Source organism: Tyto alba, unplaced genomic scaffold (genome assembly GCF_018691265.1).
Source record: "Tyto alba isolate M040663 unplaced genomic scaffold, T.alba_DEE_v4.0 Super-Scaffold_13, whole genome shotgun sequence".
Classification (NCBI taxonomy): Eukaryota; Metazoa; Chordata; class Aves; order Strigiformes; family Tytonidae; genus Tyto; species Tyto alba.
The window spans coordinates 36507944-36523686 of NW_024881275.1; the positions used below are offsets into that span (position 1 = coordinate 36507944).

Below are 15743 nucleotides of genomic sequence, written 5' to 3' on the forward strand. Positions count from 1 at the left end.
GAAGCTAAACAGGAGACTGCTCAATGTTAGCTGACATCTCAGTTGATGGCATGCTGCAGTCAAGCCTACAGGTGGTCTAGTATTGAATGTATGAATACTTAGTTAAAAGCTGATGTAATTGTTGTTCTTATAGTTTCCTTTCAAAATTTGGAACTTGCATATTTCACTACTGTTTTCTTAGCAGACTCTGACATATTTGAATACATTTTGGTTTGAAATGATGAAGCTAATAAGTATACCTGGACAAAAATGGTATTAAAACAGGCGAGGAGTAGAAAAGAGGCTTAGTTTTGAAGAAAAGATTATGTACTTGACCAGCCTTTCTCCACTTCCCTAACTTCCTTTCTACTTGGGCCTTAATTGTAGAGACTTGTGACTTGCCTGTGTATATATTTTAGCACTACAGTGTTTTAGGAAAAATAAGTTAGTTATGTAATATGTATAATTTCTCACAATGAGAGTCTTCTTAGTGCAGTGTGAAAGCTATTGGACTGTGAGGCTTGAAACTAAGCCTGTAGGCACAGCTTGAGCACTAGCAGTAAGCAGATCTGTTCACTGTGTTTCATTTTCCCGTCTGCAAAATTGTATTGATGTTACTTGTAAAACATTTTATGGGCTGCAGGTAAGAAGTACTCTATGAGAGTGAAATAGCATTAATGATCTCAGTAGTGTCCGTTCTGTATTATCTTTGTACTGTATTGACACAGCGTTGCAACATTCTACTTTGTGCTGTTCTGTCAGCCTGTTTTCTCAGACATTGTGTCATTTCCCTCTGAAATGTCTTCAGGATATGAAAATCCCTTATCTTGCTCTTAAGACTGGGTTGTAACAATGGCACCCAGCAAAATAGCCTTAGTTTCCATGAAGGAGAAACCATCCTTTCCTTCCCATCCTCTCCAGCACACATATGTTTTATGGTAAATAATATGTCCAGTATCTCTTGGCTAGCATTATAAGGAGGAAGCAGAACCTCCTAGAGGGTGAAAAAGCAAGTTCTTCCCTTTTCTTGTGAGCTCACTGCCATGCACTGTTACTTTTTCTGGGAGAAACCGCAGTAATTTTTTGTATACCAGAGTTGTTTACAGATTCAGTTTTAGGAGGTTAATTCTAAAGAAATAAAAGCTAATTAAAGATTTATACAGATTAGTGGCCTTTTACATTTAGCTGTGCAATGTGTTCTGTGGTGTAAAAGATAACCAGTTGACTTTCTTGCTATTTCAGTTGCCTGTTGAGCTTCACTGGATATCTGTGACCTACTCTATTCACTCTGATACATGGCAGGGGAAGCCAGATTATTTTCTTTTTCTGTTTGTGTGCATTAACAATACGCCTACTTAAACTGCAGTTCCCCTCCCTGTTTTTGTGAAAGATCAGCTGGTCTGCTTTAGTTAAGCCACAGTAACTTGATTGTGCTATGGACAGCTCTGGATCCAATAGTACAGATAGCACTTTTGACAAGAGGGCAAAAATAGCTGTAGATTATTTTTAATCTGTGGCCATCAGTTACTCCAAGTTCTTTCCCTCTATGTAGTTTAGAGTTGGCTTTAGGGAAGGAGTAATTCGAGTGGACGAACTGTTTGGAGGGGAGTAAACAAGATGATCAGATCTTAGCCACTGCAAAATAGGTTTTTCTCTAACAACTTATATCCTGTTTTCCAAAGTGTTCTGATGATTTATAAACTCAAATTATGAAACATACAGATCATAATATTTTTAGTGTCAAGCATTCACAAAATAATTTGTTGTATGCCCAGAATACTGGCTTTAAACACCATAGGTGTTTTAAAAACTCACTGCAGTGAAGTGATGTTTTCACGATTTTCTTCCTTTAGCATGGGGAAACCTACTGACTGTGTTTCTTTTATATAATCTATATTTGAAAAATTAGATTATTTTTTTAAGCTAAGGGGTGGTGTTATATAAGTACTAGGAATGACAATAAAATTGCAAAATGTAATAAAAGAAGTAAAGCAAGATTTATTACATCTGTGCGCCAGCAATAGCAAGCTAGGAGGAGTTAATGAAAGGCTTTGTTACCTTCTCAGTTTGGCTAAGCTGCTAATAAGAAACTGGCTGTCATGAAATACTGCAGTTGAAATTGGAAAGGGGCAGTAGGTGAAGAAGCTGCCTAAGAGAGGGTTAGAGAAACTGTAAAAGGAACAATACTACAAGGAAGTTTACTATGTGAAAAGCAAGAAAGGAGGCTGAGGCTGATAGAGAATAAATGCTTTCTTCTCATTATATGTGTGTCCTGTGGTTGAAATTCTGAAAGGCATGTGAGCTAGCATTCATTACCTTACTGCAAGAAGAAATGTAAAAATGTCAAGATTTACTGAATCGTGGACTAATGAAGACTCAAGTCTAGATCTACTGCTCAAAGTCTGGATTAGCCTCCAGTTTGTACAGAGAGATGGGATTAATGATAATGAAAGCACAACAGGCTGTGACGACAACAGCAAGGTATCACAGGTGTTGATGAACCACTGCAATGTCATTTCCAGAAGATATTCAGAAGCCTTCTTTGGCCTTCTGTGTTCAACTGAGAGCTATTGTATGAGGCTGGAAGGCTCATGCAGAAGCAGAAGTGACTCTTTTCTAGTTTATGTAAAAATTATTACGGTAATCTTGCTTTCCTTCATCCTGTCTTAAATGACTTAGACTGTACTTTGATTAGTTGATGTCATACAGGTTGAAAACCTGCATAGCTGAGTCATAAGAAAAATCTCAGCACAATAGTAAGTTTGACTTTTGACAGAAAACTTAACTCAGTCTTTCTTATTGTAACTCCAATCTCTTTTCCATCCATCTAGGCCATGTGTTTATACGATGGGATCGCCAATAAACAACAGAGCCCTTTTCCCATGCCAGGAACCACCCGTTGCCTTGTCAACATGGCAAGCCTCAGTCCGAACAGCTGCAGGCTTTGTTGTGTTAATGAGTGGTGAAAATTCAGCAGAACCAATCCATCTTCAAGAAGGTGAAAGATATTTTCTGTACCGAAATATTTTCAATAATTTTATAATTAGAAATATATCTTAGTAAACATACAGTTTTTGAAGGAATGAAATTTCTAATCTTGAAAGCACTTGCATGTCTATCTGTAATCTCTGTGTTGTTCTGTGGAAAAGTTACTTGCTCAAGGCCTTGTGTTAACTTAGTAAGAATTCAAAGCATCTACGTTTCACTGTTAATTCTACTTACTTTGTTCTGTGGTTTTATTCATTTTACTTTCCCCACGCCTAATCATCACCTGTCATAAACTGGCTTTATTTTAATCATGCTACAGTTGAGCATTTCGTAGGTGAAGTACCTTACCAGGCTCTTGACAACTTCAGGCCTTGGTAGATAATTAACTTTCAGTGTTAGTTCTCCAGTCCAAATGTAACTCAACATGATGATGATAGAAGCAGTCACTGTGTCCTGTTTCCTGAAATATATAGAATAGATGAAGAATATCAGGTTGGTGCACTGAAAATCTGTTGGTTTGGTTTGGTTTTTTCTTGGCATTGGTAGATAATACCTGGTGCAATAATAAGCAAGCAAGCATTTTACTTCTCTGATTGTTATGCTTTATTCTCTAAACCTCTGTCTACACAGAGAAGGAAGTTTTTAAGGCAGTTTTACACATAATAATACAAAGTATGTCTTGCTACCATTAGTTTTGAGATAAGCTGTCAACAGGGTCAGTATTTTCTAGTGCAGGTATTTCTGATGAAAAGTAGCATATAGGAAAAGATTAGAATTAGGTGTTTCTGGAAAAAAAATAATCTTCTATTCCCCTTTAAAAGGGCAAATTTATTCTAGAGGGGAAAAAAAGAATGAAAAGTCTCCTTGATTTGAGAACCATCAGTTAATCCATTTGCATGGCATTGTCTGTTTATTTTTGGCCATATGTGAAGCCTGTTTCAAGCCTTGTCTCTGCTGTTGAAATGTGGAAAACTGCCATGATGAGATGCTCAGCTCACTTGGACAATAATAATTTACTGTCTCAGCATCAAGAAAGCAGGAGTGCTTTTGACTTCAGACTAGAACAGCTCTGCCATCGTTGTTTAATTTAATACACACTTATACATTGCTAATGAGTTGTTGCAAGTGGTGGCTATGTGGTCTAAAATAATAAGAGGAAGAATTATACTTATGTGAATTTCTAGAACTAGAAACCTTGGAAGAAATTTCAGGCAGTATAAATTGTCATAGGTCAGTTAAAATTAATACTTAGACCAATTAGCTACTTAAAGGCTGTATTGTGGAAGAATTATTTCCTCATTAACATTGTCTTCTCATTCTAGTTTAAAAACCCATTAAAAATTTATACTCAAATAGAGAACTAGTTGCGGGGAAAACCATTTAAAAAATGCTGTTGCTAGCGTTGAAAATTATATCAGGGTATCATATTTTAATGATGGTACTGGGACTTAGTCACCCAAAGTTAGACTTGTCACCCCATGGAGAACAGAAGGGGCTTTTGTTTGAATCCATGTAGTTGTTGCAGTGGGTCAGTTTATGTTGGTAATTCATGTTGTCAGCTTAAAGCTTTGTTTGTTTGGGGTTTGTTTTTTTGTTTGTTTTCTTTTTTTTTTTTTAATTTTACCAAAGGCTAACCCAGTATATTTCCTCTCCTAAGAACTCTGTGAAAGTAAGAAGTACTGCAAGAAGTCTTTAATGGAAAGGCCAGTAAGGAGGAAATTACTCATTTTAGCTTCACTGTGCTAATGAAGTGCTGAGTGAGGTGAACTGGGAAGAACCAAATGCAGCATTAAAGCTGGCTCCTTTAGGAACCATGTGACAGTGGCAAAGTTTTGTGCTGAACTTTACTGAAGAGAAGCGGCAGGGGCACCTACTGCATTTCTATCCTTACAGTTTTCCATCCACCTCTCCTCAAGATGCAATTCCCAAGAGTGTGGAAGGTTCTGCTTACAAATCTATGTGGCACACACTATTTATGCTAATTTTTACGTCATGATGCAAGAGTTGCTGGGTTTCTTTAACGGTAGTAGGCATTGTGCTCCAGTAGCTCTCAAAGACTCAGTCATGGATGGTGCTTATATACAGTTCGAAATGACATATCAGTGTTAGAGAGCTGTTTGGAATTGTAAAGTTTTGCAGAACAGATAGAGAAGAAAGAAGGGAAAAGTGCAATATTGTGACGAATGTTTTAAACAAATAAACCCAGGGCTTAAGTGCTAATCTGAAGCCTTGAATAAATTCTTAATTAATTTAGGAATAAAAATTCATTAATTAGTAGGATTTTTAAGAGTTCAAAAGTTCAAAATGGTCTTTAGTGTTAAATAACCTGTCCTGCATAGATCTTGTTGTTAGGCAGTTATGCAGGGCATGTGAAATCTATCCAACTTAAAATTTTGTCTTTACATTTATAAAACACACTTAAAACCTTTCAGGATAGCTTCAATTAAAATAAGTTTTCTTCACCAAATCATTTACATACAGAATGCTATTGCTGTGCTATTTATAAAAGTCAAACATAACTGGCGGAACACAAAAACACATTTTAAAAAATGCCATTTATTGGAAAGAATAAGCATTTTTGCAAGCATTTGTGAATTAATTTATTCTGAATAGAATTACAAGCTAGCTGAATATTTTTTCCCTTAAAAGTCATATTTGTAACAAGTGTACAGGCAGACATGCAAGCAGACAATAAGAGAAGAGGAAGCAAGGATGATACTTTAATGCTTTTAAACAGAGATCTGCATTCTGCTTCATAGATGTACATCTCCAGATGGACAGATGCTGTGATCCAGTGTATAGCTAGACTAGGTGCACTCATATGCACAGATTCCTCATTTGCCACTTGTATTTGTAGGTTTTGGTAACTGTACTTCATCACATATGTGCCATTTTTGTATTCTACCTCCTACAAAACTATGGCTCATCCTATTTGAAATAAAGTGAGGCCACATTTGTTTGAAAATCCCAATATGTCACTTATTCAAGTACAAATGGTAACTATTCAAGTATGACCTAAAAGTGCTTAAAAATACCGTGCATTCTTTATGGAGTACTTAGAGAAGAAAAATTTGTCAGAAAAATGCAATCGACAACGCCCTTTGGGAGAAAGCTTTAGAGGGATCACTATGTGTGTGTGTGTGTGTGTGTGTAATGTGAAACATTTAAATATTGAGTTTATTTTTCAGCTCTTTGCAGTTTTCCTTTCCTTTAGAATATTATTGTAACACATAGATAGTACAAATATATTTAGTCACAAACACCTTTACATTTTAATTCATGTTGAAGGAGTAGATATTCAACCAAGTAGTCAATTCAAGTGTGAAATGGACTAGCTTGCTTTTTGTATGGTTATGCTACCATTATGTAGTCCTTGATCTTGTTCTGACATCTCTGATTCCAGTGAGAAAGTATATTCTGTGACTGAGAGGAAATATGGTGCTAGAGAAGCTACTGCTACTGCTCTGTAGCTAGCAGCAACAACAGCTGCTTTGTTTGTCACTGTCCTGGGTTTGAGTGAGTGCTAGGGTTTTTTTTTTTAGGTAGTAGGGGAGGGGGCTACAGCAGTGGCCCCCTGTGAGAAGCTTCTTGAAGCTCCCTGTCTTCAAGTCAGCCCCACCTCTGCACCAAGGCTGAGCCAATCAGCTGAGCCTCTGTGATAACATATTTAAGAAGGGATCTTGTGAGGAGGAATAGTGGCAGCTGTGTGAACACCAAGGTCCTGTGGTGAGACATCAGGGCAGCCCCCCCTACCACCCATGCAGGTCTGTGGTAGAGCAAACACTGATTTATGGCTTGTGAGGGGACTCACATTGACGTCTAAGGTGACTGTACCCAAAGGAGGCTGGGATCTTGTGGAAGGAAGCAGTCCTTGCTGTTGTAGTTCAGCCCTGGGAGGATTGCAGCATGCGGGGGTGTCCCACGCCAGAGCAGCTCAGGAAGGACTGCAGCCTGTGGGGGGGACTCCAGTTGGAAAAAGTTGGTGACCTACACCAGAGCAGTGTAAGGAAATGCTGCGGCCCATGGGAGAGACTCATGTTGGAAAAAGTTGAAGGAGGACTGTCTCCTGTGAGAGGGGGACCACGATGGAGCAGCAGGAGAGGTTCTAGAAGCTCCCCCCACTGATGATGGAAGAAGTGGCAGCACTGACTGCACCCCCCATTCCCTGCCCCCTGCGCTGCTGGGGGGAGGAGGTAGAGATATTGGGAGCAGAACTGAGCCTGAGAAGAAGGGAGGGGTGGGGGGAAGGTTTCTCAAGATGTGGCAATGCTTCTCACTGTCCTACTCTGTTAAGCGTCGTTGTTAGTGTCTGTAATAAATCTGTGTTCTTTTTTGCTTCCCCTAACAAGTCTGCCTTTTGCCTGTGACCATAATGGGTGATTTATCAATCCCTGTCCTGTATTGAATCCCAACCCTGGCTTATTGCCCCCTTCTCATTGCTGGGGGGGAAAGGGCAAGTGAGTGGCTGTGTGGTGCTCAGTTGCCCTCTGAGCTCAAACCATGACAGTGCCCCTCTCACTTTTCACAAGGCAAAACAAGAGTCCAGTACTTGTGTAGATTGATCTCTAACATATATCAGGTGCATGGGAGTTGACAGCTCATCACATGCTACTCATCACTCTAAGCCAGTGTTGAACTAACACTCTGGCATGACTGTGAGGGTGCTCTGTCGGGAAGAATCTTTCAGATGAGATCAAAGATCTCCACAAGTTACAAAGAGATTCAGAAAGCTAGTGGGTTCTTAAACCTGGTGCTTCAGCCAAATAGTAATTTTGACGTAACTATTCATTTAGCTGTAGTTTTATGTATTATTGCTGGCTGTTTGTAAATCAAATGCTGTGTGGGGCCTATAGTAGCTGAGTATTGTGGGTTTTAGTAAATCACGGACATCATCTGTATTTTGTGGTGTTTATATTTGTGTTAGTGCAAACTATTTGAGAAAAATTATACTAAGTAAAAATACTCTTAATGTTCTTACATCTAGCATTAATAGATACTGACTCTCAGATGTTTCTTCAGTTATAATGGACTCCACAGGACTCAGATAATTTCAATGGTTTCAAAGATAGATAAATTCATTAAAAATTCTAGGAAATAATGACATAATTCATCATTATTTCAAGTAGAATAAATAAACAGTCTTTAAATTGTTCTGTTGCACAGTTGTAAATATGTTATAATTTCCTGCTCTTGTTAAATATATTCCTAAATTTTGCATGAGATGTTTTCAGTTAAACCTAATAGAGTAGAAACATAGAGTCATAGAATGGCTTGGGTTGGAAGGGACCTTAAAGATCATCTAGTTCCAACCCCACTGCCGTGGGCAGGGACACCTTTCACTAGATCAGGTTGCTCAAAGCCCCATCCAGCCTGGCCTTGAACACTTCCAGGGAGGAGGCAGCCACAACTTCTCTGTGCAACCTCTTCCAGTGTCTCAAAACCCTCACAGGAAAGAATTTCTTCCTTATATCTAACCTAAGGCTTCCCTCTTTCAGTTTAAAATCACTACCCCTCATCCTCTCACTACACTCCCTGATAAATATCCCTCACCATCTTTTCTGTAGCCCCCTTTAAGTACTGGTAGGCCACTACAAGGTCTCCCCAGTGCCTTCTCTTCTCCAGGCTGAACAACCCCAACTCTCCCAGCCTGTCCTTACAGGGTAGGTGGTCCAGCCCCCTGATCATCTTCATGGCACTCCTCTGGACCTGTTCAAACAGGTCTATGTCCTTCTTATGTTGGGGCTCCCAGATCTGGACCTTTTCAAACAGGTCTATGTCCTTCTTATGTTGGGGCTCCCAGATCTGGACGCAGTACTGCAGGTAAGGTCTTATGAGAGCGGAACACAAGGGGAGAATCACTTTCCTCGACCTGCTGGCCACTCTTCTCTTGATGCAGCCCAGTTGGCTTTCTGGGCTGCGAGTGCACATTGCTGGTTCATAGTCTGTTTTCCATCCACTGTTACCCCCAAGTCCTCCTCTGCAGGGCTGTTCTCCATCCAGTCCTCACCCAGCCTGTATTTGTGCTTGGGATTGCACCAACCCATGTGCAGGACCTTGTATTTGGCCTTGTTGAACTTCATGACCTTTGCACAGGCCCACTTCTCAGGCTGGTCAAGGTCCCTCTGGATAGTATCCCCCTCCCTCCAGCATGTTGACCACACAACAAAGCTTGGTGTCATTGGCAAACTAGCTGAGGGTGCACTCAATCCCACTGTCCATGTCCCTAACAAATACATTATACAGCACTGGCCCCATCACCCACCCCTGAGGGACACCAGTCATCACTGCTGTCCACTTGGACATTGAGCTGTTGACCGCAACTCTTCGACTGCGACCATGCAGCCAGTTCCAGCAAGTGGCCCATCTGTCAAATCCACGTCTCTCCAATTTAGAGACAAGGGTGTTGTACAGTCAGAAAATGCATGGAAGCCAGCGATAAAGCTGCTATTAACTTCAGTGTGTGCAGGCTTGGGCCTCTAGCACAGTTTATATCAATGAATCTCTACATCAGGTGTTTGGTATTTCAAAACAATAAGTTGTTGCTGTCCTGGGTAACCTCTTTCTCTCAAGGTGGTATTTGCTTGCCGTGGCTCATTTGTAGCCTTGGTAAGTTTATTAAAAAAAAAAAAAGTGAGGAGGAAGTTGGCAAAACAGTTATTCTCTTGGTTCCTACCATGTTTGGAGCAAGTAAGTTCATTCTGCTCGCATACTGACAGGAGGTTAGGAAAATTGCAGGAGTAGTATATTTATTCCTGACAATACAGACAAAATGTTTTTAATAGTAGTGGTGAATGTTGCAGAAGTGGATTGGAGTGAGGGAGTGTAAGTGGTTGCTTGTGCATGTAAGGGGCAGAAGCTTTATTTGCCTCTTAGAAGACTTCACAAACAGTATAGTTTTGTTATACTAAATAGTAGATGGAAAATTTGTTGATTTTTTTGCTTGTCCTTCATTTGGATAGCTTGACTTTCTGTGGTCATTAAGGTAGGAAACCCAGAGATGCTTTGCTGCAGTTTTTTCCTTTCTGTTATGTCTTGTGGCCTCTACTGGATTGTTTTGGTTTTTTTTTCATTTTAGCATTCCATAGCCCTGGTCAGAATACTATTGCAAAAGAACAACTGTTAATGTTCTCTTAAAATAACCAAAGTGTGTATGTTTCCACAGTTGCCACAGCTACAGTTATTTGCACATGATTCAGCAGGTTGTAATTCATGCTAGGATCCTTCCAAGAGTAATTGACCTATCAGTATGGTGTAGTAACTGTATTTGTGACCATAAATGAGTACATGAATGTGACCCTTAAGCTGTACCCTTTTTAAAGGGACAAACAAAAAACCTAAGCAACATTTAGATTAATTAAAAGTATGCTGTCCTAAAGCATCCTCCAGTTTATCCAAATGTGTTCAAAGTTACAGTCATCCTATACCATACTCCTTGTCTTCCAGCACTGTGTTCCCATAATGATAAGACTCACCATCTTTTTACCTTCCAATTGACTCTCTAACCTTGTTTTAGCAGCTCCTGGATTATCATGATCAAATCGTTGATTGAGGCACTAACTCATGTGGTTCTAAGCTTTGATTTCTCACTGCCTGGTTGGCGCATCATGTGTCTCAGATTGCCAGGTCCAATTCACAAGCACTAGTGTTGTTTGTTAGAACTTGCCTCTCAGCTTTGTACTGTCCAGTGAAATAATGCAGTTAAGACAGAACCATAAAGTGATTGGTCCAGGCTTAAAAGAGTTAGATTTTAATCTTTGTGTGTGTGTGTGTATGTGTGTGTCTGAAGGTGCTGTTAGATTTCACATCTAATGCAAATCTTGGGCAGTAACAGTACAATCATGTTAAGTTACATTAATAGGATCACACTTACAGGTGATTTAGATAGATAGATAAAGACATCAGCAGATAGAGGAATGGTGCAGGTGTAAGTAAACAGTACTGATTCCATAGTGGTTACATTTGACTGCTCTTACATGTCTGAGTGAAATTATTTTTTCTTTCCTCAACAAAAATACCGGGATATAAGGTGGGAGGTATGGACCAAAATCTCAGCTACATAAAAATGTCAAGTACTGAATGTGCGCTGTGACTGATGAGGCTGTACAAATGTTCTTTTCATTCACAGGTATCTTGAGCTGGTACTACTATGTGACTATGCCAATGCCAGCATCTACCTTCACTATTGCTGTAGGGTGCTGGCAGGAAGTTAAACAGCAGTCCTTCACAGCTGCTATCCAGGCAAACATTGAGTTTTCCTTGCCATCTTCACAAGCTGACTTCAGGTTTGTGTTTCAAATGCTGTTGAAAAATTATGTACACGGGTAGCATTTTAATTTACTTTGTGGAATGTGAAAATGAGTCATATTAGCACAGGAATCAAAATAGAACTTGTTTAATCTGAACAGAAAAATCTTGACAGGAAAATAATTCCAAAGGCATTATTTCATGGACAAGGGTGTGGTTCTTATGTGAAAACAAGCTGCTTAGTGAGCAATAGGGTTAATAAACCCCAGTGTCCTCTGGATTTGCATCTAATGTTCTGTGTCTCTTAATGCCCTGCCACATCAATACCATGTCTTTCCTTGTTTCTTACAGTGCCTACCTAGAAGATGTTTCATGTCACTAGACTTGGTCCATTTTGGATACCTAATGCCCCCTTCTACAGTATTGCTTACTCACTCATTTTTTTTCTTCCTGTCCAGTCCCATCGCAGAGATAGAGCTGGCCCATCCAGTGGTTTGTATGGAGTGATGTGTACTGACTGGGTACATGAAAGATCTGTTGTAGAGGTCCAATAAAATAAAGTTGCACCAATGATTCTTTTCAATAAAAAAATACCCTGTTGCGTAGTACTTGCAGTGGCTACTTACCTGACTTTCACCAAACCCACAGAAATGTAATTATTTTGGATATTTCGATATGACACTTGATTTCCTTGCATATTACTCTCAGCCTTTCAAATTCACAGAGTCACAGAATCACAGAACAGCCCAGGTTGGAAGGACCTTGAAAGATTGTCCGATCCAATCTTTCATGGGGAGGGGAGCTTAGATGAGGTTATCTAGCACACACTGCCCCTTGTCTTCTCCATGTGGATCCTTGTGAAGAGAGAGTCTCTGTGCCCTTTGTAGATACCCTTTAAGTACTGGAACACTGTGAAGAGGTCCCCCTGAGCCTTGCATTCTCTTCTTGCATTCTCTTCTTGCATTCAGAAAGGCCTGTCTCCTTCAGTTTTTCCTCATGGGGCAGGTTCTCCAGATCTTTGATCATATTCGAGGCCCTCTGTCAGGCCTTCTTCAGTTTGTCTGAGTCTTTCTTTAATTGTGTGGACCAGAACTGGTCATAGTTACTCCAGGTGCAGTCCGACAAGCACTGAGCAGAGCGGGATGTTCATGTCTCCATCTCTGCTAGTAATGCTTCTGTGGATGCAGCCCAGGATCCAATCTGCCTTCTTTGCTGCAGTGGTGCACTGATGACTCATGTTCAACTGCCTGTCCCCCAGGAATCCTGGGTCCCTTTCAGCAAGTCTGCTGCCCAGACACACAGATCCTGGCCTCTGCTGAGCTCTTTGGCTATGTCATCCCAAATTCAGGACTTTGCACTTGTCTGCGTGGAACTCCACACTGTTCTTGCCAGCCCACTCTTCCAGCCTGTCTGGGTCTTTCTGTAAGATGGCTCTCCCTTCCAACATGTTCACCTCACCATCATCTCACCATCAGCAAACCTGGTGAGGAAGCTTTCAATCCCATCATCCAGGACATTTGTGAAGGTGTTGAATGGTGTGGGGCCCAGCATCAATCCCTGGGGGACTCGTGACAGGCTGCCAACCTAAGTAAAAACAGTTGATCACCATTCTCTGAGAGTGGCCTGTGAGTCAATTTCCCACCCATCTCTCAAACCATCCATCCAGTCTGTATCTTGCCAGTTTGTCCAGGAGAAGGCTGTGGGAAACTGTGATGAATGTTCTGCTGAAGTCCAAGCAAATAATATCCACTGCTTTTCCCATGTCAAGAAAAAATGTTGTTTAGTTGTAGGAGGAGATCAAGTTAGTCAGGCTGTAAGTATTTTTTCTGTTATGCAATTAGAAACTTAGCCAAAACAATACTTGCATTTTAGACAGCTGTTTTGGGCTAATAGTGTGTTAATATTAAGACAGTGGAAGTCCTTACCATTTTGGTAAAGCTAGTGAGACTTCAGGACTTGAGGACCTAATAGAGATTTCATATTGGAATTTAAAATGAAAGGATTCCAATGGCTTGCAGCTTCACTAATTTTCGTTTAAAAAATTTCTAATAAATCTTGAGAATAGGATTTTTTTTTATTTACCTAAGATCAGTAAGACATGCCTATTTAATCTTTAAAATAGTTTATAGGTTTGATAAGCTTCTAGAAATTGTTTCGTGTTTATTCCTCTACTAATTACCTGTTTATAATATGACTGCCTCTACAGAAATATGCTCTAGGTGTTCACTATTTATTCCTCTCTAATGTACGGCATGTTCAGTAACTGGAGTTTTTATTGATTTGGTGCAAAAGATTATTCTGACAGAGTGTTGATAGAATAAATGAAAGTTTCCATTTTTTGTAAAAGTTCTGAAAAAATGGAAATATTTTTTTAGCAAAAAATAGTTAAGTTTTAATCAGTGGGATGGTCATTGCATGAGTTAATTTGCACAGGCAGTGTGTTGTATCTGCAGCAGTTTAGTGACAGTGGAAGAAACAGAACTAATAAGTGAATTTCATAAAAAAAAATAACAAAAAAAAAAAAAAAAGAAAAAATCCTCTTCAAGTGTGGTGTCTCTTAAGCATAGACAGGAGAGCTTAAGTGTACAAGTTTATTTTGCAGTTACTTATGACATAAAAATCCATGTCTTTAAAAATTTGCTCTTGCAGTTATATCCAGTTAATCTTTGTGAATTTGCACAAGAGAAGCTTGTTACATATTTTAGTCATTAAGACTAGGTAACCAAGCCAGTGTTAATGCACAGTAGCAGGCATTTCTAGAAAGGGTGTGAAATGGATAGACAAACATGTTAAAGTAGTGTCTCAGGTAAAATAGTGGCGATAAATTCCTGGGCAGCAGGAAAAAGAAGGCTTTCTGAAAGAAGTTGTTGATACGTGTGATGTAATTTATGTCCAGGTGCCAGTGAGTTTGACATAAGGAGACTGTAGCAAATAAAATGTTAAATGGAACTAGGGTGTTAAATAGATCTATTTCCTTTTGGTCATTAAGCATTTGGCAACTTTTACAAGAGATAGAGTATGAGCTGTCATGTTCTTGCCTAATCTCAACTCTGGTAATTAAATACAAAGTGACATTGCTTTAGAGCAGAAATATACTGGGTTAGACAACCCTTGGAAAAAAATTGTATCATCATGGATGTAGTTTCTTTGCATATGTAATCAATGGAATAGCTTAGAGTCCACTTCTTTCACAGAGAGAGTTATGTAAGGTGTTAAAGTGTTGGCACTTCCACAAAATGTAGTCCTTTTCTAGGTGTTACCGTTTTGTTTTCTTTCTCAGCACTCACCTGAAGCATGATCTTTCAAATATACATGCTTTGGGTGATGCGAGGTGCAAATAAGTGCTTTGCCTGTCCAGGCAGAGGAGAACCAGCTTCCTTAAGTTGAACTCGCAAACCAAGGAGAGGCTCTGCGCTGTACAGAAGACAGACTAGCAGGTGAAAACATGAAGCTGATTTCTGCTTAGATACGAGTCTATTTGGGCAGATAAATTATTGTGAAAAGGTATATGACTCAATGGTTAGGAAGGATTTGCTTTACCCCTCCTTCCTCCCAGCTATAGCTCTGAATATCCTGGAAAAGTAATGTCAATTAATCTTGATCCTAAGGTGATATTTTCAAATGTCTACAGTGATAAATCTGAATTGATATCTACTGTTGTTTTTCAGTAATGAAAAAAAAAAAAAAAGAAATCTGAAAAATCTGTAAAAGTTCTGGAGAATTTTAGTAAAAACAACAGAAGAAAGCCCCCTTGCAATTTCATGCTAATTGCACTTAATATGTGTGTGTGTTAATATGTATGAAATTTTATTTTTGTAGTGAAGTTTGTATAGGAATTCTGAATAAATAAGTATTCTTGTATTGTTACTTAGTTTTCTTTATGTACATTTTGAGTACTTGTTCATTTGATCCGTATCTATTATAAAACCAAGGTTTGGATAGTCTGTTTTTTTTCAGTTATGAGTAACTTTATGAGTTATACTCGGACATATGAGTGTCTTCACTTTGCTACACATGTGTTAACAGTGTGAGAATACAAATGAGTTGGTTTTATGTGGACTAACTGCCATTCTGATATCCAGAGAATATCCTCATCTTGGCATACTATGTTGTGCATATTTCTGGTATCACATTAAACTATGTTTTTCTCTCTTTTTTTTTTTTCAGATGGCATGAAGAAATCTGTGGTCATGTGGAATATCCATGCCGTTTCCAAAATCCTGATGCCAGGTTGCAGGCAGTCATTCCTTACAGAGTCTTTGCTCCCTGGTGCCTTATGGAACGCTGTGAAGAACATTTGCTTCAGCTAATTCCTCAGTGTCTCTCAGCTGCTTACACCACACTGGGTACCCACCCCTTTTCCAGGCTTGATGTTTTGATAGTTCCTTCCAACTTTTCCAGCCTGGGAATGGCCAGGTAAACAAACTTCTCAGTGTCTCATCACCTGTATTTTGTTAGACTCCTTTTTATCAGCTGGTTAACAGTGCCAAATTGTTATCAATATAAAGTTGCTCTGCTATTTTCCTTAACCC

General features: G+C 39.4%; 1 protein-coding gene across 10 annotated transcripts in view; it reads left to right on the forward strand.

The window, feature by feature from the left end:
- Positions 1-15743, forward strand: part of AOPEP (aminopeptidase O (putative)) — a 204888-nt gene that overhangs the window by 23456 nt on the left and 165689 nt on the right. For all 10 annotated transcript variants that reach the window (XM_032981857.2, XM_032981858.2, XM_042788116.1 and 7 more), the window contains 3 exons: positions 2811-2977; positions 11093-11249; positions 15379-15627. In XM_032981857.2, coding sequence (XP_032837748.1) covers positions 2811-2977; positions 11093-11249; positions 15379-15627 — 573 coding nt within the window. The remainder of the gene's footprint in view (positions 1-2810; positions 2978-11092; positions 11250-15378; positions 15628-15743) is intronic.